Below are 24,710 nucleotides of genomic sequence, written 5' to 3' on the forward strand. Positions count from 1 at the left end.
ATTGCTGTTTGAGAGCATTTTCTCCACAATAGACCTTCTTTCAAAATGGGAGTTTCTTCTCTCAAATCCTACTTATTTATCAAGTAAGTTGATGTAATATTCTAAATCCTTTGTTGTCACGTCAACAGTCTTTACAGCATGTTAGCTAGGAGTAGATTCCATGTCAAGAAACTGCTTCTTTCTCTTCGTCCATAAGAAAAAACTCCTTGTTCATTCAAGCTTTATTTTGCGATTGCAGCAGTTCAGTTTCATCTTCATCTTCCACTTTTAATTCGAATTCTCTTGCTGCTCCTACCACATCTGCAGTTATTTCCTGCACTGAAGTCTTGAACCTCTCAAAGTTATCACTGCTGATTGGAATCAACTTCTTCCAAACTCCTATTAATGCTGATATTTCGACCTTTTCACATAAATCACGAATGTTCTTAATGGCATCCAGAAATGTGAATTCTTTCCAGAAGATTTTTAATTCACTTTGCCCAGATCCTTCAGAAGAATCAGTATCTATGGCAGCCTTACCAAATGTAATTCTTAATTATCAACATTGGAAAATCAAAATTACTCCTTGATCCGTAGGCTGCAGAATGGATGTTGTGTTAGCAGGCTTGAAAACAACCATTAATATTGATGTACATTTTCATCGGGGCTCTTGGGTAACCAGGTGTATTGTCAATGAGCAGTGATATTTTAAAAGGAATATTTTTATGAGTAGTAAGTCTCAGTAGTGGATTTAAAATATTTAGTAAACCATGCTGTATCCAAGTGTTGTCAGCCAGGCTTTGTTGTTTCACTTATAAAGCCCAAGCTGAGTAGCTTTAGCATAATTCTTAAGGGCCCTAGGGTTTTGAGGATAGTAAATGAGCCTTGGCTTCCACTGAATGTCACCAGCTTCATTAGCCCCTAATAGGAGAGTCAGCCTCTCCTTTGAAGCTTTGAAACCAGGCATTGACTTTTTCTCTCTAGCTATGAAAGTCCTAGATAGATCAAGACCATCCTGGCTAACACGATGAAAATCCATCTCTACTAAAAGTACAAAAATTAGGCAGGCAGGGTGGCATGTGCCTATAGTCCCAGCTACTCGGGAGGCTGAGGCAGAAGAATCACTTGAACCCGGGAGGTGAAGGTTGCAGTGAGCTGAGATCGCACCATTGCACTCCAGCCTGGGTGACAGAGCGAGACTCTGTCTCAAAAAAAAGAAATTTCTAGATGGTATCTTCTTACAATAGAAGGCTGTTTTGTCTACATTGAAAATCTCTTGTTTAGCGTAGCCACCTTCATCAATGATCCTAGCTACATCTTCTTGATAACTGGCTGTAGTTTCTACATCAGCACTTGCTGCTTTACCTTAAACTTTGATGTTATGGAAACAGGGTCTTTCCTTAAACCTTATGAACCAATCTCTCTTAGTTTCAAAGTTTTCTTCTGTAGCCTTCTCATCTCTCTCAGCCTTCACAGAATTGAAGAGAGTTAGGACCTTACTCTAAATTAGGCTTTGGCTTAAGGGAAAGATGTGGCTAGTTTGATCTTCTATCCAGAACACAAAAACTTTCTTTACATCAACAATAAGGCTGTTTTGTTTTTCTATCATTTGTATGTTCACCAGATTAGCACTTTTAATTTCCCAAAAGAACTTTTTGTGGCTAACTGTTGGGAGCAAGAGGCTTGGCTTTCAGCCTACCTAAGCTTTTGATGTTCCTTGTTCACTAAGCTTAATTGTTTTTAGTTTTGGATTTAAAGTGGGAGATATTCGACTCTTCCTTTCACTGGAATACTTAGAGGCTACTGTTGCCCTAATTTCAATATTGTTATGTCTCGGGGAATGGGGGGCCTGAAGAGAGAGAGAAAGACAGGGGATCAATTGGTTGATGTCACAGTTAGAACACACACAACATTATGCTCTTATATGGGCATGGTTCATGGCTTCCCAAGACAACTACAAGAGTGGCATCAAAGATCCCTGATCACAGATCACCGTAACAGATATAATAATAGTGAAGTTTGAAAAATTGTGGGAATAACCAAAGTTTGACACAGAGACATGAAGTGACTGCATCCTCTCAGAAAAATGGTGTCAATAGGCTTGCTTGACAACAGGCTACCAGAACCCTTCAAGTTGTAAAAAACAATGTCTGCAAAGTGTAATTGAGCAAAGCACAATAAAATGAGTATGCTTGTATTGACCAGTGACAAATTTATCCGGTTATCCACTCTTGCAATAAAAATGTCAGAGAATTGTTTAGTGAAAGCTCTTGATAATGAAGTAATAAATAATAATACAGTAGAGTAAGGTTATTAAAGCTGATGATATTACCAAATAGAAAAGAAAGTCAACATCTTTTGAGACTTGAATAATATTTATTATAACCCTGGCAGTTTGAAATGTGGAAAAACATAAACTTGTAAAATACACAATAAATTACATTCAGTAGAACTTAGTGTAGTGTACTCTAACAAAGTATTGAGGACCCAAAAATGCTTTGGGGCATTTGAATTGCATATGTCACCATTTGTAAAATTAGACATTGCAAATAAATTCTGAGATTTCAAATAAAATGTGTATTTATTTAAGATGACAATAATAAAACAATTACACATAAATATAAATAACATAAAATGAAAACAGTTATGTTTTTCAAAACAAAAAAAGCAAAATAAATGGTATTGTTTCATGTTTTTACAAATGTATTTAATGTCTAACTCAGAGGAAGATGGCAGAATTCTCATATGTGCTCCTCTGTTAATTCTTTTGCAATACATTGTTCTGGTTGAGATACATGTAGAAATTCTGACCTGATAAAGACACATAGTTAGAAATAGAATATGTATGTTAATAGCTATTTCAGATAATTGTAGAGGTTTTTTGCTGTTACTTCTTGAAAACTAGATAAGTGCTAGATGCTTGAAGGTTACTTGCAGTGTAAAATCTGAATAATATTTTAATACTCTGCTACATTAAAGTCCATTGGTCCATCTTACATGTTGAAAGACTCTTACCCACGTCTACTTCTGTAATATGAATTGGTCATTTGTAAAATATTAGTTCATTGAGTTATGCAGGTCTTCCAAATGTCAGTGGAGTTTACTATACAGTCATGCACATTATAATGTCTTTTAGGTCAATGACAGACTTCATATATATTGGTGGTCCCATTTGATTGTAATTCAGCTATAAAGTTCTTATCACCTAGTGACATAACTGTAGTAAGGTCATAGTAGCATGATGCATTACTGTGGTGTTTTTGGTGATGCTGGCATAAATAAACCTACTGTGTTGCCTGTCCTGTAAAATTATATCACATAGAATTACATATGGTACATAATAATAATGATAATAGACTACTATATTACTGGATTGTGTATTTAATACACTACACTTTTATTATTTTACAGTGCATTCCTTCTACTTATTAAAACATAAGTTAACTGTATAACAGCCTCACAAATGTTCTTCAGGAGGTATTCCAGAAGAGGGCATGGTTATCATAGGAGATGTCAGCTCCATGCATGTTATTTACCCTGAAGACCTTTCAGTGGAATATAGGATATGAAAGTGGAAGACAGTGATATTGATGATACTGATCCTGTGTAGGCCTAGGCTAATGTGTGTGTGTGTTTATGTCTTTGTTTTTTAAAAATAAAAATATTAAAATAGACAAAGGTTATGCAATAAGGACATAAAGAAGGAAAATATTTGTGTTCAGTTGTGAAATGTGTTTTTAAGCTAAGTATTATTATTAGAAAAGTGTCAATGATGAAAAACGTTGATAAAGTAAAGCAGTTACAGGAAGCTAAGGTTAATCTACTACTAAAGAAAGAAAAATTTTTTTATACATTTAATGTAGACTGTGCAGTGCTTATAAGGTCTACAGTAGTGTGCAGTAATGTCTTAGGCATTCATAGTCACTCACCACTCACTTACTCACTCAGAGTAACTTCCAATCCTACAAGCTCTATTCTTGAAGTGCCCTATCCAGGTGTACCATTCTTTTTATCATTTATAATGTTTTTTAACTCTACATTTTCTATGTTTAGTTACACAAATAGTTACCATTGTGTTACAATTGCCTATGGTTTTCAGTACACTAACAGGCAGTACAGGTTTGTAGCCTAGGAGTAATAGGCTGTGTCTTATAGCATAGATATTCAGTAGGCTTTAGCATCTGGATTTGTGTAAGTACTTTCTACGATGTCCGCACAACCATGAAGTTGCCTAATGACACGTTCCTCAGAACACACCCCTGTCTTTTAGTGACACTTGATTGTACAGTTGTTAAAAATCATGATGAATTTCACTAGAAAAAGTTCACTAGAGAATTGTTGAGAAATGATCAAACTCGAGATGGCGAATATCAGTTTTCTAAAATTCATTTTCTTGCTTGAAAGCTTGAATTTTTTTGTTTGTAACAAATACAGCCAATTGTGGATATTGTGAAGAAAAAGTTTACTTCGTTTTGAAGAAAAACATCTGTCAGACACTTAAATCTGAATCGTTGTAGTTTGTTACTCATTCCTTCCAGTAAAAATAATATTCTGTGAGAAACAATGTGGTGAGTTTAGCCCATAACTCAAGCAACAGACCATATGCTTTTCCATGAGATAACCATCATATTTCATATGCACTGGTGTTATTTTATTTTTTTGACATACTGCACCACACAGATATTAAAAAGATGTTGAGAGTCAAGATGTAGTACAATTAATATTTTTTACTACTTCTGAACTGAAACTGGGTTTATTTTTAAATTGAGGCTATATGTCCATAAAGAATATGACAGTTGTTTGATGTCATAGGTCGACTTATGAAAGGGTGCCTGGAGTTTTATCGACCATTGCTTTTGCATCACAAGTGAAAATTTCAACCCATTGACAAGGAAAATAATGTCTTTGTGTTATTATGAATACAGTTTTGATTTCTGTGACTCCTGTCTTCCTGAAGTCCACAACCATACACCAGAAACCTCTGGTGTAGGCTAATAAAGACAAGGAATAAAAATGTGGTCATGGTAATGTGATAGAAGCAAGCAACATATGTGAAGGAGGAACTTAAATATGACTTTATAGAGCCATAACACTTTAGGGTAAAAGGATGACATCATTTCAGGGTGTGTGTGTGTATACATGTGCATGTATCACAGTGTGTAAATGTTCTTCTCCAAATGTGGAAAGTTTTCATACATTTCTCATATTTAGATTCTTTACTCATATTCAGGAGATGTTCATTTGAAAAAGGTCTCAGGAAGAGGTTTGAGAATGATTAGCATTTTGAATGATTGACTAATTTGGCTAATTAAAGCTATGAGTAAATCCTAAAGCTCTTGACTTATGTACTCAAGGGATGACAAGTTTGAGGTAAAATTTAATAATAGTCCTTCAGAACCTAAAAGTACATTTCTTATTTGATGAGCACTTTGAGTCATTGCTGAAAATGAAAGACCTAGTATAAAATGTACCAGAAATTCGAGAATCCTAAGAGATGCAAACTAGTTTGCAGCTCATCATGTGTGTTTGTATGTGTTTTTTGTGTGTCCAAGCATGTATGTGTAGTGCTTCAAATAAAATTCTATACAAAGAATCAAACATGCCAAAGCAGCACTGTTCTGGTTGAAGAGGTCTAATCACATAACCTTTGTCCTTCCCTCACCTCTTCTCTGTCCTGAAAGAGTTTGCTAGAGTCCTTAGAACACTGCTGGGTATAGTGTGATTTAGTCCAACCCTTGGTCTTTGCAAATACAAAAAATGATGCATAAATGAATGGGGTGATCTAACCAAAGAGATACCTGCTAGTGAAGGGATGAATTAGGACTAAAATATGACCTTATAACTCTGATCACTGTTTTTGAAGCATCATTGCTCATCCCTTTTTGAGAACAGAGAAGCAGAGGTTACATTTATTACAGTGTGCTGGGCTCTGCAGGGAAGGTGAAGGCATTGTAGGAGGTAAACTTCTTGCAGTTTATGCTTTTGTTTTATGTATTCAGTATGAATTTCCTAAATATTATTTCTATATTTGTTGAAAAAAGAGCAGAGTTTGGTGAGAAAAAAGAAAGAAGCAAATAATAAATTATATTTCATTTGTCAGCTGTCCTCCTCATTCTATTTAATATAGGCACAGTTTGGTCTTAATTTAGTTACTTACCCCATGTTGAATTTTAAAAATGTATTTATAATTAAAATATGGCTTTCTGTATGAAAGTCCCATTTTGGAAATATACTCAGATAGGAAAGAATGTTCACTGGATGATTGTCTGACCCAGGAAACAAATTAAGGAGTATGTATTATTAGGCTTTGTAAGATACAGGGATAATCTGAGTCAAAAGTAGTTCTTTCTTTCTTTATTTTTTATTTTATTTTACTTTAAGTTCTAGGGTACATGTGCAAAAAGTGCAGGTTTGTTACATATGTATACATGTGCCATGTTGGTGTGCTGCACCCATTAACTCATCATTTACATTAGGTATATCTCCTAATGCTATCCCTCCCCCCTCTCCCTACCCACCGACAGGCCCCAGTGTGTGATGTTCCCCTTCCTGCGTCCAAGCGTTTTCATTGTTCAATTCCCAACTATTAGTGAGAACATGCGGTGTTTGGTTTTTTTTCCTTTTGACAGTTTGCTGAGAATGATGGTTTCTGGCTTCATCCATGTCCCTACAAAGGATATGAACTCATCATTTTTGTGGCTGCACAGTATTCCATTGTGTATATGTGCCACATTTTCTTAATCCAGTCTATCATTGATGGACATTTGGGTTGGTTCCAAGTCTTTGCTATTGTGAACAGTGCTGCAGTAAACATATGTGTGCATTGTGTCTTTCTAGCAACATGATTTATAATCCTTTGGGTATGTACCCACTAATGGGATCATGGTCAAATGGTATTTCTAGTTCTAGATCCTTGAGGAATCACCACACTGTCTGCCACAATGGTTGAACTAGTTTACAGTCCCACCAACAGTGTAAAAGTGTTCCTATTTCTCCACATCCTCTCCAGCACCTGTTGTTTCCTGACTTTTTAATGATTGCCATTCTAACTGGTATGAGATGGTATCTCATTATGGTTTTGATTTGCATTTTTCTGATGGCCAGTGGTGATGAGCATTTTTTCATGTGTCTGTTGGCTGCATAAATGTCTTCTTTGGAGAAGTGTTTGTTCATGTCTTTTGCCCACTTTTTGTTGGGGTTGTTTTTTTCTTGTAAATTTGTTTGAGTTCTTTGTAGATTCTGGATATTAGCCCTTTGTCAGATGAGTAGATTGCAAAAATTTTCTCCCATTCTGTAGGTTGCCTGTTCACTCTGATGGTAGTTTCTTTTGCTGTGAAGAAGCTCTTTAGTTTAATTAGATCCCATTTGTCAATTTTGGCTTTTGTTGCCATTGCTTTTGGTGTTTTAGACATGAAGTCCTTGCCCATGCCTATGTCCTGAATGGTATTGCCTAGGTTTTCTTCTAGGGTTTTTATGGTTTTAAGTCTAACATTGAAGTCTTTAATCCATCTTGAATTAATTTTTGTATAAGGTGTAAGGAGGGATCCAGTTTCAGCTTTCTACATATGGCTAGCCAGTTTTCCCATTTATTAAGTAGGGAATCCTTTCCCCCTTTCTTGTTTTTGTCAGGTTTGTCAAAGATCAGATAGTTGTAGATGTGTGGTATTATTTCTGAGGGCTCTGTTCTGTTCCATTGGTCTATATCTCTGTTTTGGTTACTGTAGCCTTGTACTATAGTTTGAAGTCAGGTAGCATGATGCCTCCAGCTTTGTTCTTTTGGCTTAGGATTGTCTTGGCTATGTGTGCTCTTTTTTGGTTCCATATGAACTTTAAAGTAGTTTTTTCCAATTCTGTGAAGAAAGTCATTGGTAGCTTGATGGGAATGGCATTCAATCTGTAAATTACCTTGAGCAGTATGGCCATTTTCATGATATTGATTCTTCCTATCCAAGGGCATGGAATGTTCTTCCATTTGTTTGTGTCCTCTTTTATTTCGTTGAGCAGTGGTTTGTAGTTCTCCTTGAAGAGGTCCTTCACATCCCTTGCAAGTTGGATTCCTGGGTATTTTATTCTCTTTGAAGCAATTGTGAATGGGAGTTCACTCATGATTTGGCTCTCTGTCTGTTATTGGTGTATAAGAATGCTTGTGATTTTGCACACTGATTTTATATCCTGAGGTTTTGCTGAAGTTGCTTATCAGCTTAAGGAGATTTTGGGCTGAGATGATGGGGTTTTTCTAAATATACAATCATGTCATCTGCAAACAGGGACAATTTGATTTCCTCTTTTCCTAACTGAATACCCTTTATTTCTTTCTCCTGCCTGATTGCCTTGGCCAGAACTTCCAGTACTATGTTGAATAGGAGTGGTGAGAGAGGGCATCCCTGTCTTGTGCCTATTTTCAAAGGGAATGCGTCCAGTTTTTGCCCATTCAGTATGATATTGGCTATGGGTTTGTCATAAATAGCTCTTATTATTTTGAGATATGTCCCATCAATACCAAATTTATTGAGAGTTTTTAGCATGAAGGGCTTTTGAATTTTGTCAAAGGCCTTTTCTGCATCTATTGAGATAATCATGTGGTTTTTGTCTTTGGTTCTGTTTATATGATGGATTATGTTTATTGATTTGCATATGTTGAACCAGTCTTGCATCCCAGAGATAAAGCCCACTTGATCATGGTGTATAAGCTTTTTGATGTGCTGCTGGATTCGGTTTGCCAGTATTTTATTGAGGATTTTTGCATCAATGTTCTTCAGGGATATTGGTCTAAAATTCTCTGTTTTTTTTGTTGTGTCTCTGCCAGCCTTCGGTATCAGGATGATTCTGACCTCATAAAATGAGTTAGGGAGGATTCCGTCTTTTTCTATTCATTGGAATAGTTTCAGAGGGAATAGTACCAGCTCCTCCTTGTACCTCTGGTAGAATTCAGCTGTGAATCCATCAGGTCCTGGACTTTTTTTGGTTGGTAGGCTATTAATTATTGCCTCAATTTCAGAGCCTATTATTGGTCCATTCAGAGATTCAACTTCTTCCTGGTTTAGTCTTGGGAGGGTGTATGTGTCCAGGAATTTATCCATTTCTTCTAGATTTTCTAGTTTATTTGCATAGAGGTGTTTACAGTATTCTCTGATGGTAGTTTGTATTTCTGTGGGATCAGTGGTAATATCCCCTTTATCATTTTTTATTGCATCTATTTGATTCTTCTCTCTTCTTTATTAGTCTTGCTAGTGGTCTATCAATTTTGTTAATCTTTTCAGAATACCAGCTCCTGGATTCATTGACTTTTTGAAGGGTTTTTTATGTCTCTATGTCCTTCAGTTCTGCTCTGATCTTAGTTATTTCTTGCCTTCTGCTAACTTTTGAATGTGTTTGCTTTTGCTTCTCTAGTTCTTTTAATTGTGTTGTTAGGGTGTCTGTTTTAGATCTTTCCTTCTTTCTCTTGTGGGCATTTGGTGCTATAAATTTCCCTCTACACACTGCTTTAAATGTGTCCCAGAGATTCTGGCATGTTGTGTCTTTGTTCTCATTGGTTTCCAAGAACATCTTTATTTCTGCCTTCATTTCATTATGTACCCAGTAGTCATTCAGGAGCAGGTTGTTCAGTTTCCATGTAGTTGAGTGGTTTTGAGTGAGTTTCTTAATCCTGAGTTCCAGTTTGATTGCACTGTGGTCTGAGAGACAGTTTGCTATAAGTTCTGTTCTTTTATATTTGCTGAGGAGTATTCTGCTTCCAACTATGTGGTCAATTTTGGAATAAGTGTGATGTGGTGCTGAGAAGAATGTATATTCTGTTGATTTGGGGTGGAGAGTTCTTTAGATGTCTATTAGGTCCACTTGGTGCAGAGCTGCGATCAATTCCTGGATATCCTTTTTAACTTTCTGTCTTGTTGATCTGCCAAATGTTGACAGTGGGGTGTTAAAGTCTCCCATTAATGTGTGGGAGTCTAAGTCTCTTTGTAGGTCTCTAAGGACTTGCTTTATCAATCTGGGTGCTCCTGTATTGGGTGCATATATATTTAGGATAGTTAGCTCTTCTTGTTGAATTGATCCCTTTACCATTATGTAATGGCCTTCTTTGTCTGTTTTGATCTTTGTTGGTTTAAAGTCTGTTTTATCAGACAGTAGGATTGCAACCCCTGCCTTTTTTTGTTTTTCATTTGCTTGGTAGATCTTCCTCCATCCCGTTATTTTGAGCCTATGTGTGTCTCTGCATGTGAGATGGGTCTCCTGAATACAGCACACTGATGGGTCTTGACTCTATCCAATTTTCCAGTCTGTGTCTTTTAATTGAAACATTTGGCCCATTTAAATTTAAGGTTAATATTGTTATGTGTGAATTTGATCCTGTCATTATGATGTTAGCTGGTTATTTTACTCGTTAGTTGATGCAGTTTCTTCCTAGCCTTGATGGTCTTTACAATTTGGCATGTTTTTGCAGTGGCTGGTACCGGTTGTTCCTTTCCATGTTTAGTGCTTCCTTCAGGAGCTCTTTTAGGGCAGGCCTGGTGGTGACAAAATCTCTCAGCATTTGCTTGTTTGTAAAGGATTTTATTTCTCCTTCACTTATGAAGCTTGGTTTGGCTGGATATGAAATTCTGGGCTGAACATTCTTTTCTTTAAGAATGTTCAATATTGGCCCCCACTCTCTTCTGGCTTGTAGGGTTTCTGCCAAGAGATCAGCTGTTAGCCTGATGGGCTTCCCTTTGTGGGTAACCCGACCTTTCTCTCTGGCTGCCCTTAAGATTTTTTCCTTCATTTCAACTTTGGTGAATCTGACAATTATGTGTCTTGGAGTTGCTCTTCTTGAGGTGAGAAGAGAAATTTAGGGAAAAAAGAGTAAAAAGAAACAAAGAAAGCCTCCAAGAAATATGGGACTATGTGAAAAGACCAAATCTACGTCTGATTGGTGTACCCGAAAGTGACAGGGAGAATGGAACCAAGTTGGAAAACACTCTGCAGGATATTATCCAGGAGGACTTCCCTAATCTAGCAAGGCAGGCCAACATTCAAATTCAGGAAATACAGAGAACACCACAAAGATACTCCTCAGGAAGAGCAACTCCAAAAGTAGTTCTAATTAGTGGAATTGATCAGGAATGGACAAGACTCTGTTTTTTTTTTTTTTTTTTTTTAAGAAACCGAGTTATTGCTGCAACAAGAGATAAGAAATAGTAAGAAAAGGCAAAAGAAAGACATGTAGAAGGAAATCCCTAGTATGCCAAGAAGAACAAAGGTGATTTCCTGGAACTGTAAAACAGATGTAGTTTGTTTGACTTTTCCTTTTTGACTTTGGCTTGAATGGGTGAATTAGGCTTCACAATACTAAGTGACAAGCTATTAGGTTTTCTTCATTAAAGAGCTTGAATTATAGATTATTATTTTTCCAATTCATATTTTGGAACTTATAAGTCAATATACTTAAATACACTTCTGAAAAGAGACTTCTGGGTGAATTTTACATTTTACTGTATTTTTCCCATAACTACAAAGAAGCAGCTTCTTATTGTGTTTCTAAAGGTAAATCTGAGAATACATGTAGAAACAATTCTGCTAAAGAGAACAACTATGAAAGAGACAGATATTTCAAGAGAATGAAAAATATTTTTTGTTTGTCTGAAAGTGAACAATGTGAAGGTGCTTTATATGGCCATATACATTTTACATTTTAATAATAATTAAGACAGTGGCTGAAATTAAATGAGCTAAGTAATTTGCTTGGTGATTTCTATGTAAGTCTTCTTTTATGTAAAACACAAAACAAAACATAACCCAAAAAATCTATGCAAAATATACCAGGATATATCTTTTTATTTTTTCTGTTCTACTACCATATTAATTCATTTTCACGCTGCTGATAAAGATATACCCGAGACTGGGGAATTTACAAAAGAAAGAGGTTTATTGGACTTACAGTTCTGTATGGTTGGGGAGGCTTCACAATCATGTTGGAAGAAAGGGAGGAGAAAGTCAAATCTTACGGGGATGGCAGGAGGCAAAAAGAAAGCTTGTGCAGGGAAACTCCCATTTTTAAAACCGTGAGATCTAATGAGACTCATTCAGTATCATGAGATCAGTGAAGGAAAGACCCACCCCCATATTTCAATCACCTCCCCCTGGGTTCTTCTCATGACACGTAGGAATTGTGGTAGTTGAAAACGAGATTTGGGTAGGGACATAGCCAAACCATATTAACTACTATACAAATTAACTATTTAAATTTATTTTTTAATGTACATTAAAAACTGTAAATTTCTTAAGTAGGAAAGAAGAAACTGTTGTTCATTTTCTAGGTGATAAGTTAGGAAACATTAAAAAACAGGCTTGTGATCTTATCCTGATCTCAAAAGACATAAATTTAGACAATATTTCATCTGCTGCCTAAACTTGAATTATAGATTTTTTTTTTCCAATTCATATTTTGGAACTTATAAGTCAATATACTTAAATACACTTCTGAAAAGAGACTTCTGGGTGAATTTTACATTTTACTGTATTTTTCCCATAACTACAAAGAAGCAAATTCTTATTGTGTTTCTCAAGGTAAATCTGAGAATACATGTAGAAACAATTCTGCTAAAGAGAACAACTATGAAAGAGACAGATATTTCAAGAGAATGAAAAATATTTTTTGTTTGTCTGAAAGTGAACAATGTGAAGGTGCTTTATATGGCCTCCTAGGGAAAGAAAAGAACGGATATTAAAAAAAGAAAATAAGAATAGAATTTATATTTCAGATGTTAAGTACTAAAACAAAATCTTAGGATGTGCTGACAAGTCAGAGAATGCACAAACCAACAGCAGATATTTTGAAAAATCTAGAATTTAATCTTGACTATTGTGATTTGCATTCTGTAGTTTCATCTAGCTGTGTAAGGAGGGGTAGAAGTGATGTTATTTCAATGAGCTATTCAATAATATTTAAAATGGAAGTGCACTAGAAGACTATCCCATATGACACTAACCATGGAAAATGAAGAAAACGATTAAGAATAAATATTTAAACTACAGCCCTGGGAATGGAGATGGTGGTACTGGGAAAACCCAGCTAAGGGAGAATCACGTGATTAGAAAGGAAAATGGCTTGTTCTTGTGGGAAATTTTAAATAACTACTTGATTAGATTTTTCTTTCTATTTCTGTTTTAATAGGAAGTTATTTTGAATAGGATTTAAATTAAAGAAATACTTCTGAACCTCTGATATCAAGAATAAACTAGATAAAACTAACACAATTATTTTCAGCAAAGGGGAACCAAGAACTTAAAGTCATAAATTAGCTTTTCTTCAGTTGAATGCTGAAGAACTTTCTCTTTTTTCTTCTAAGATTATGCAGCCAACTCATTTCAAAAGGCCATTTAAAAGCAAGATTGGATTTTTGGAAGAAAGAACAGAAATACCCATAGCAGTCTATGATCTTAAAGGACCAAATAGAGCAGAGAAAGGAATATGGCGTGATTATTCAACTTCAGTTCTGTTGCCACATTCATATTGTCAAAGCTGAACTTTTTACTTAAGATTCTACAATACCTTGTAACTATTTAACCAATAAGGATTCTGTTTCCAGGTCTCTAAATACTTGTGAATTGTTAAACCATGTATTTATTTGGATTTTTGTGTTGCTATTCATAATTATAGTATCTGATAGGGTTAACAAATATTTACACTTTTAATAGCAACTATTAACATATAGTAGGTTTTCTGACTTTCATACATGTATACTCTCTCTCTCTCTCTCTCTCTATATATATATATATATATATAATTGTGCCTTATATTTTGTTACAGAATCACTAGAGATGAGATATGTTCTCAAATACCTTGCTAGTAAGGAAAGCAGCCTATGAGAGGTGAATATTAAATTTTAGCAATATTTTCTTTACATTAGGGACTAAGTATTGATTTTAGAATTTCTTTCTCTAAAGATTAATAAGAAGGGAGCTTTACATGAAAGAGTGTCTCAAAATGATTTACAATCTAATTTTTTTTCTGAGCCACCTTCTCATTGTTCAGTGTGAGTGATTGAGATGAATGATTGATATTCAGGTTTCTCTGTTTGCTAGGTAAAAATAAAGAGAAAATTATTTAAATGTATCAAATAGTAAGATTTCTCTAGGTGATTCTCCCTGGATCTGATTCTAACATAAATTAAGTTCCTGCTAAATTAGGTTGCAATGTGAGTAATAAATGTTTGTTGATGACTGAGTTCCGTTGTAACTACAAATTGCCTGTAACAATGAGCAGAGGGTAAGCTTGGAATTTAAGACATATTGTAGACAATTGTCTTGAAGAAAGCAAAAAAAAAAATTCCTGTATTTTAGTGAATGCTGTGACATTTCTCTCTCTGAGAAAAGAGAATATGCTATTACCTTCCTGGGCAAGTTGAGGCAGAATGGGATGCTAATAAGGTCCAGAGGGGCTTACACTAAGGAGTTGGATTTTAGTTGGAAGAAGGGTTCTCGTGGCTAAAAGGCAATGAGAATATTCCTAAAATATTTTTGTAAGATTGTATATTGTCTTGTGAAAAGATGCTATTAATACATTATTAAAGAGAAAAGGAAAGAAAACTTATTTTGGGGAGACAGTATAGCTTAATGAAGAAAACCTAAAGTCAGAGAGATGCAGGTTCAAGTTTCAGCTCTGCCAATTACTAGTTATGTGGTCTTTGTCAACACTGCTGAGCCTGTTTCTCTGTGAAATGAGGATACTAATACCCAGTAGGGTTTGGGGGACATGCAGAAAAGAGAGGATTGGTGGCAAAGGATGAACATCCCAGATGATTACAATGAGACAGGGGGAGCCTGCTCATAAAAAAAAAAAAAGATAAAGGATGGAAGTTAGCCTTGGAGACTATTAAAAGAGAAGCTTAGTTATTCATTATATGTATAAGGAAGGAGTCTTTATTCTAGGAATGAAAAATTCAAGAGACCTCAGGGTAGGCAGCTAAGGAAAATTTAAGGAAAGGAACAAAGAAAGCAATACAGAAGAAAAAAACAAAGAAATGAATGAAGTATGTAGTTTTCTCAGTATTGAATAAAGCCAAATAAATGAATTATTAAATTACATAATATCTCTTTCTCATTATTGTTTAAACAGAAGATTTATTTATAGTTATTCGAATTTCTTTGAAGGGTTGGTTTTAGAATAAGTTCCAGGAGCAATTGGAGTTTAAAAATATTCTTATTATTAAAATTATTAAACTATTCCAGAACACAGAAAATAAATACAACTTCAAAAATATTGAATAAATGTGTTAATGTGGTAAGTGATCAATATAATACAGAATGGAAAACAAAGGACTGTGTATTTTATCTGTTAACATAGATGTAAACATTTAAATAAAAGTTTAACCTATTAATCTAATAGTATAAAAATAAGAATTCAACATGGTTGGTTGGATTTTGTTACAGACATAGGGTGGTTGTAAACAGGAGATTGTATTTATGTAATTTTTATATCAATGTGTTAAAGGAGAAACATGTTTATATAAAAGAGTCTGGAAAGAAATAATGATTATTTCATAATGGAAAAAAGACAGGAATGTCGCTGACACTATGATCATTCAACATTGTGTTTTAAAAAGTAAATTAAATTTTTTTAGTTTTAGGGATTAGGTCTCACTCTTGCCCAGGCTGGAGTGCAGTGGCGCAGTGGCACAGTCACAGCTCACCCTAACCTTGAACTAACTCCTAAATTCAACTGATCCTCCTGCCTCAGCCTCCCAAACAGCTGGGATTATAAACATGAGCCACCTTGCCCAGCTCAATATCATTTTTCACATTCAAGCTAATGAAATAATTCATTAGAATTAAACAAATGCTTTTCAAAAACGAAGTTGGAACAATTAGTCATCCATCGACACAAAACAAAATAAACCAGAAAACAAACAAAACTTCATATTAAGCCTCATGCCATGTGTGAACATATACAAAAAGTAACTCAAAATAGAGCAGGGACTAATATGTGAAATAAAACTATAACAATTTTTAGGAAAAAGCCATAGGAGAAAGTTTCAAGACCAAGAAATAGGTGAAACATTGTTAGACTTGACAGCAAAAGCATGATTCATAAAAGGAAAAATTGATTACCTGGACCTCATAAATATTGATACCTTTTTCTCCACAAAACATTTTCTAAAGAGAGTGAAAAGACAAGTTACAGACTGGAGGGAAATATTTGAAATTCACATATCTGACAAAGCATTTGTATTTAGACGAAGAACTCTTCAAACGCAGCATTAAACAAACACACCAACAAAATAATTCAGTTAGAAAATGGACGAATGACATGAACAGATATTTCACTGAAGACTGTATGGGGATCATAAATAAGCACATTAAATGATGTTCAACCTCATTAGCTATTAGCGAAATGCAAATTAAACCACAAGGGGATATCACTACACATATATAAGAATAGCCATTTTTTAAATGACATCAAATGCTGCCAAAGATGCAGAGAAACTGAATCATTTATACATTGCTGGTGAGAATGTAAAATGGTAAAACTACTGTAAAAAAGCATATGGAATTTTTAAATAAAACTGTAATGTGTTTACATTTGACCCAGCAACTGCATATTTGGGCATATGTCTTGGAGAAAAGAAAATTTATGTTTGTACAAAAATCTATAAACAAATATTTATGGTAACTTTATTTATAATATCCCCAAACCAGAAATAACAGTAACTCAAATGTTCTTCAATGAGTGAAGAGTTAAAGAATGGCCTATTAATACCCTGGAATATTACTCAGCCATCAAAAGGAATAGATTATTGATACATTCAGCAACTTGAATGGATCTCAAGGGAATTATTCTGAGTGATAAAAGCCAGTCCAAAAGCTTAGGTATGGTATGATTCTGATTATATAGCATTCTTAAAATTACAAAATTTTAAAAATTGAGAATAGAGTTGGTTGCCAAGGGATTGAGTAGAGGACTATTAATAAAAGAGTAGCAGAAGAGATCCTAGTGATGGAACTGTTCTTGACTGTGGTGCTGGTCACTTGTGATGCAATTGCATAGAACTAAACACTCAAGAATGCACGTGAATAAATGAATACATGTAAAACTGGGGAAATCTGAGTAAGGTTGGTGGAGTATATCAACGTCAGTTTCTTTTCGTAATATTATTATGCAGGATGTTACTTGTCATTGAGAGAAATTGAATGAAGGGTACGCAGAATTTCTCTGTAATATTTCTTGCAACTTCATTTGAATCTTCAGTTACCTGGGAAGCAAATGCATACATAGTATAATTAGTTGCTTAAAATTTGGAAAAGAAATAAAATGAGAATATTTTTACAGATGCTATAATTTAATATGTAGAAAATAAAAACTCATAATTGAAATGTTTACGAAAATGTGATATGGTGTAATCATTAATCACAGGTATAAAAATAATTTAGAAGGAAAATGGGAAATATTCTGTTCATAATACCAAACTATACATACTTTGCACTAAATTCAATTGGAAGGGCGAAGGACTTATATGAAAAATCAAAGATAAAATAGTGTTAATGTACATAAAATGAGGATGGAATATTTCTGAATGAAAAGCCTTAATGTTGTGAAATGTTTAAAATTTTCCAGTTTACACTGTTTTGTGTATGTATATAATATATATAGTGTTATTTTAATAAAATTTCTATTTGACTTGTAATATGATTTTAAAGCTCACATGAAAGATACCATGTTTGAAAATTACCAAAATATTATTTTAAAATTTATTTGAAAATAAGATTATTTGGTGTGGTGGACTTACAGCCTTTTTTTTAAATTAACATCTTCCTAAAAATTATAAATGAAATATGTGGAACTCATTAGGAACAAACTAAATGTTTTTGGAAGACAAACAGATGCATGGATATAAAAGAAATTTATATATATAATACAGTTAATTTTTTAAATTTAATAGATCAGGATCATTTATTTAATAGTTTGTTAGCATAATCTCTCTCACTGAAATAAGCACATGCCTACTTCCCACCTTTACCTATGTAAATTTATTGTATCAAATAAGTCAATGTTTATCAAATATAGATAATAAAATACAATTCTCTAAAAATTGAAGTGATCTGATTAGACAAAATAATGGTAAATTTATGTGATAGGGAAATTTAAAATTTTTGAAATTTATCTATATCAAACCTTGGTTTTATTGAGATACCTCATAGAATAAATATATTTCTGAAACCCTAATAAAATTATCTCATCTGATTGAAATCCCATACTTTTATGATGGAAGCTGAATTCTGGAATTAAGACATTTTTTCGCTTGTGAAACAACAAGCACTTATCCTTTTATCTCAAATGTTCTTCCTCCTTCTCCTGCCCCTAGTATTCCCTTCCTCTGCCTTTTCAAACATGTAATACCCAGGTTTTTTTTAATAGTTTTATTTGACAATAGATAATTTTGCTGTGAATATAAAATTTCTCTGAAAAATAGAGTGAAAGGTACAGGAATTTCCCATATTCTCTTTCCCCCGACCCCCCTGTGCCTGAAACAGACCATGCATAGCTTCCCCGATTATCAACATCCCGCACCAGAGTGGCACATTTGCTATCACTGATGAACCTATATTGACACATCATTGTCACCCAAAGTCCGTTTGGATTCCCTCTCAGGTGGATTGTGTTCTATGGGTTTAGACAAGTAAATAAGGACATGTATCCACCATTGTAGAATCATATGGAATAACTTCACTACCCTAAAAATTATCTATGTTCACCTGCTCATTCCTTCCCTCACAATTCCTAGCAACCACTGATATTTTTACTGTCTCTATAGTTTTGCTTTTCCAAAATGTCGCGTAGTTGAAATTATATACTATGTAGCCTTTTCTTATTGGCTTCTTTCACTTCATAATATGCATTTAAGTTTCCTCCATATCTTTTCATGGCTTGATAGCTCATTATTTTAGCACAGAATAATAACCCATTAAAAAATGTATCTAGTTTATTTAGCCATTCACCTATTGAAGGACATCTTGGTTGCTTCCAAATTTTGGCAATTATTAATAAAGCTGCTATAAATGTTTGTGTGTAGGTTTTTCTGTGTTAATATGTTTTCAGCTCCTTTTGGGTAAATACCAAGGAGCATGATTACTGGATTGTATGAAAATAATTTGTTTAGTTTTATAAGAAAATGCCAGATTATTTTCCAAAGTGACTCTACCATTTTGCATTCTTACCCAGGAATTAGTGAGAGTTGGTCATTTTATGTTTAAGTGAGGACTTCTGTGATTTTTTCTGTGAGACATTTCCTTTCTCCAAACTCATTTAGCACTCTCTATCCTTATACTGACATCTATTATGTATGTATATGTGTGTGTGTCTGTGTGTGTGTGTGTGTGTAATTTGTTTTTTGAGACAAGGTTTCACCCTGTCATCCAGGCTGGAGTATAGCATTGCAGTGGTGCGATCTCAGCTCACTACAACCTCCGCCTCCTGTGTTCAAGCAGTTCTCCCACCTCAGCCTCCCAAGTAGCTGGGACCTCAAACATGCACCACTACTCCAGGCTAATTTTTTGTTTTATATATTTTAGTTGACAAGGAGTTTCACCATATTGGCTAGGCTGGCCTCGAGCTCCTGTCCTCAAGTGATCCACCCGCCTTGGCCTCCCAAAGTGCTGGGATTACAGGCATGACCCACTGCACCTGGCCTGACATCCATCATATTTTTTGTTAAGCATGTGCAAACCCCTCAGGGCAGGAGAGAGATATGTCTCCTATTCTTTACAATACTGCACTTGTTGTCTTGAAAGTTTTTGAATGAAGCTAGAAAATTTGTGAATGAATTAAGAAATTCTGGTGTGTCAGACTGGCAAATGATCAAACATATATCATCACCTAACAGCATTTCTTTTTGAAGAGCTCTATACAATTACAATGTCTTATGCTAAAATTATAATCAAACAATACTCACTATTTTTACTATAATTTTTTTTTCAATTTTTTCTTGGTAGTTATTTTATGGGTTAAATACATGATTGATTTATGTGAAAGGGAATTGCATTTGACATTATTGACTCTTTGCCCCAGCCTTTTCAGCTAGAAAAAAGCAAAGCTCTTGCTGTAATAAGTGCTGAACCTTTTAAAAATAAAATCTAATGAGGTTAGTATATATCCTTGACATTTTATTTTCAACCGAAGTGAAGGTCATAGCTGAAAGGTCACAAAGTTGAATTTATACAGCAAATAAACAATGCCATTATTTTGCAAAGAAAATGCAATATTCCTATCTTTAGCCTCTTGCATGTAAAAGGGTGTTTGTAATGCTGATTTTAGTATTGAAGTCCTGTTATCTTTTCATTTCTTATATTTTGGAATGTAGAAAGAGGAATACACCTAGCTTATCTATCAAAGACTAGTATGAAATGTGTGTGTTATCATTAATATTCTAGTATTTTATTATTTGAACTTTACATTTAAGTCAAATCTACTTTGTATTTGTTGGGTACTAATTTTTTTGGTGGAAGTAGGTAATTATTCTATTTCCTTGGTAAACTTCTTTGTGACTTGAGAGTTTAGTCATACATGTTTAAGTCCCTCAAGTCTACCATCTTTGGTTTTTACAACAAAACTGTACATTTCCAGTGAAAGAATATATCAACATGAGTTTGGAAAATAAGGGGCTGAATTATAGTTAAATGGTAGAAAATATGCCTTTTTCGGTACAATGTACAACAGGAATTCTTAACTGCTTTCATATTATATGACTAATACATAACATGGGATTGCTCTATTAAATTTCTTCCAGATCAAGACAATTTTAATAATAAGAATAGTTTCATTTATTTAAAAAGTCATTAAACAAAGTTCAAATGCCAAAAACCATGTCAAAATATTCACTTTATATTGTTATCTAGTTAAGATATTTTTAGAGCAAATATTCCAAATTTTGTAATTTGTTCCTTTTAAAAAACAAGCATAAGATAGGTACTAATCTAGAATTTCCTTTATTTTAGATGAACTCACAAATTCGTCAGAAACCAGATTGTCTTTAGAAGACCTCTTTAGGAAAGACTTTGTGCTTCACGATCCAGAGGCTCGATGGATCAATGGTAAGTGTATGCCTTTTTAAACATTGTATTCATTTTGAGTTCTGTATAATTAAAATTTTTTTTAAATGATACTTGTAAGCTGGGCACAGTGGCTAATGCCTGTAATCCCAGCACTTTGGGAGACCAAGGCAGGAGAATCGCTTGAACCTGGGAGGTGGATGTTCCAGTGAGCTGAGATCGCACCACTGCACTCCAGCCTGGGTGACAGAGAGAGACTCCATCTCAAAAAAAAAAAAAAAAAAAGATATGTGTAGTTAATATTTTAATTGAAAGTATACTTCAAAGATTACATGAGTATTATTTAAATTAAAACCTTGGTTCTTGTGAGAGAAAATCAATTCCTAAGATAGGGTGTCAATAAATTATTTGGCAAACATTGGGTTGACAGTTTTGTGTCTGTTGCTCTCTCACGATCATTAGTTATATGACTTTAAGGATGTAATACATCTCCAGCACATCCCTAGATAATTTTTCTTAGTTTGGCAGTGTACATTTTGGGAGCTAGTACGTAGAAATGTTAAGTGCTTCAAATTTGACAATATTTCTGTGGCTTTTCTTTTTAAGCTTAAGTGTTACAAGCTAGTGAGACTCTATGCAAAGTTGAAATGACTTGGAAATATACGGCACTTTGTTTTTTTTTTCTGGCCTGGCAAATAAGACTCCTTAGGTTCTCTTAAGTCAATCTCTGACATAAAAATAAGAAAATAAAACCACTGAGTGGCTTCACAGGTTTTGCTTTGTCTTTATGGAAGATAATAAGGGCATAATGTGTTGGTGAAAAGGAAATCAGTTTTTTAATCCTTCGAATGTTCTAATTTGACCAACCATACTAATCATTATGGTTGGATAGCTGTGAATCTTTACCCTTCACTTTATTTGGGCATAATATCTTTGCTTATTTTCAAGGCATAGAGTGTATTCTTTGTATAATAGATAAAAGGAGCTTTGCCTTTTTATCTAATAAAGATCATCATACTTAGAGTCCATTCCTTCCTCTCTCTTACTCTAATTAAGTGTATTTATGCTGGTGAATTAAACTTTAATTTATGGAAGCTATAAAAAGAATGTAATTTAACCCATGAGGGCAAAGGCCAAATCACATGTGTTTACTTGACACTGATATGTCTCCTGGAGATCTGCAGGCACTTGAGATTGGTTTTTTGAATAAATGAATGAATGATTTTAATTGATGTGCAGTCTCATTTTCACATAAACTTAAATTTTAATTGAAATCAATTGGAAGATAAGTATGTATTGTGGTGATGATATTACGGATAAAGAACACAAGGTAGCATTTTTCTTAATGAATCTGTATATTTTTATTTTGAACTGTTTATAAATTTGAGGCTAGTCATATTTTTGCCTTTGCACTATGATTATTTCACATGTACAATATAATGAGTGCTATGACTAAAGAAGGCTAATAAAAAATATATTATCATCAAAAATTGTCCAAATACACAAATCTCTCATGAATAATTCTTCTAATGTGTGATTATAGTTATGACAATCACCTGTTTACTCTTTAGCAAACATTTTCTATAGAGAGAAATTACAAAATGAAAGTTGCTAGGTTTTTTTAAACAATAGTATTATGAGTTGTTAGATTTGAAATGCTGAATAATCTTGTTTTATTCACCATGTTTTTGGACAAATTATAGACATTATGTAGTCTTTGACTTTGTAAAACATGAAAAATTATGGGTCTCATCTCCCTTCTCAGGTTAGCTTGGACTATTTAGAGGCATTTACTCCTGTGTATAACTGACACTGTGATATTGAAGCTCCAAAGGACAGGACAGATATTTAAGTAGTAAACTGCATGCTAAATTAAACCATATTTCAATATGTAGGACACTGATTCTACTCTTATACTTCATAGGTTACCAAAATAATATATTTGGAGTTTATCATTTTTCAAGTAATTTCTTTATTAATCATTGGTTAAATTTAATCCTAAGAAGGCATATGGGACAAAGCTTCAGTGCTATTATAATGTTCTAAGTAATACCTAAATATATAATTTTTATAAAGAATTTGACATAAAGACAACTCTTTAAATTGGAATAAACAGAACCTAAGCTCTGAAAGCATGCAATCTTTATAAATACCATTGAAGGAACTGTCTCACTGCCTGTAAATTGTGTGCACTGAGTTACTTTTTAAGTATAGAAATGGATTTGTACTTTTATCCAACCCAGATCTTTCTGGCAAGTGCTAGATACTTGGCCTATTTATGTATTCCTCACATAGCCTGGAAATTCAATGGGAAATATATGACTAGGATGTGTAACCTTGGCCTCATTATCAACAGTTATATCTAAATGTAACCTGTGAGCTTTTTCTTTATCCTCAAGTGATGTCTCAACAGGTTTTCTTAGTGCATAAGTCACTTGAAGGAGTTCGAGCTCAGCTTATTTGGAAGTGTCATTTAATTCTTGGAGGTCATCATAGAAGTGCTTAATGCATTATTGGTCAAGGGGAAGGAGGGAGTCTAGACGGCCCTGACATGTGTAGGTTATGGTGAGGCGATGCCATTCATTATGCTTGGTCTCAAAAAATATGCCTGAGAATATTACTGCAGCCTTGGATGGGTGCCCTTGTTCATGGTTAGCTTAACAACAGCCTTACCCCAAGTCTGCTCATGTCTTTGAAATCTGCATTTTTATAGCATCTTCATTCTAGTGATGTCACCTTGAAATTTGAAAACCCATCTTATTTAAAATTATTCATTCTATCCACACACATTTGATAATCAATTAATCACCAAAGAAAGATCTAACATTGAGTGCCTTCTATTGAGGCTCTGTGATCGATGCTTTATGTACATATTTCATAAGACTGCATATGACATTAAAGTTAACCCCAGAAAACTGAGGCTTAACTCAGAAACTTATCCGAACACACACCTAATAAAAGGCAGAGGCTGCTTTACTCATTATGCTTAAGTATAAAACTTGACCTCTTTCATTGTTTGACTCTAAAATGTCATCCTCTTATCTAACCTATTTATCAAGTACCTCCCTGACAATCTCATTTTAACAGACCTCATTTCTGTTGTAAGGTGTAAAGGTATGATAGCCTTCCTCACCCATCATAAAGGTCACAGCCAACACAGCTGTTGAACAAAAGACCAGATAAGAAGAGAAGAGCATAACAAATTTATTTAATCAAAGTTTTATGTCACTTGGAAGACTTTGGAAATGAAGAATCAAAGGCCTAGGGAAAAGTGTCCATTTGTATGTTTAGGTTAAATAAAGTACAGACAGTGTATTGAATTGTGACTGGACAAAAAGGGTATACTCTAATGATAATAAAATTATGGAGAAACCCAGCAAGGCTTACCTGTTCATATCCTTCTTGGCCTCCCTGTGTAGCATTTCATCCTCCCAGATATAAGGCAGAACTCCCCTGGAAATAGGGACTTAGATCTATTATCTGAAAGGTAGGTCAGTGCATTTCCTTGTGACAGCTCCTACACAGAAAAGCAGAGGAAGGTTAAAATATTTTTAGATTTTATGGTTTGCTTGGAAAGAGGGATGCTAGTTTCTTTTATTATTATTATTATTATACTTTAAGTTCTAGGGTACAAGTGCAGAACATGCAGGTTTGTTACATAGGTATACACATGCCATGGTGGTTTGCTGCACCCATAGACCCATCATCTA

At 34.2% G+C, this 24,710-nt stretch overlaps 1 protein-coding gene across 3 annotated transcripts in view; it reads left to right on the forward strand.

The window, feature by feature from the left end:
• Window positions 1-24,710, forward strand: part of DPP10 (dipeptidyl peptidase like 10) — a 712,528-nt gene that overhangs the window by 173,603 nt on the left and 514,215 nt on the right. For all 3 annotated transcript variants that reach the window (XM_032146023.2, XM_058434272.1, XM_032146025.2), the window contains exon 3: window positions 20,947-21,042. In XM_032146023.2, the coding sequence (XP_032001914.1) occupies window positions 20,947-21,042 (96 nt within the window). The remainder of the gene's footprint in view (window positions 1-20,946; window positions 21,043-24,710) is intronic.

This window comes from Hylobates moloch, unplaced genomic scaffold (assembly GCF_009828535.3).
Source record: "Hylobates moloch isolate HMO894 unplaced genomic scaffold, HMol_V3 SCAFFOLD_24, whole genome shotgun sequence".
NCBI classification, from domain to species: domain Eukaryota; kingdom Metazoa; phylum Chordata; class Mammalia; order Primates; family Hylobatidae; genus Hylobates; species Hylobates moloch.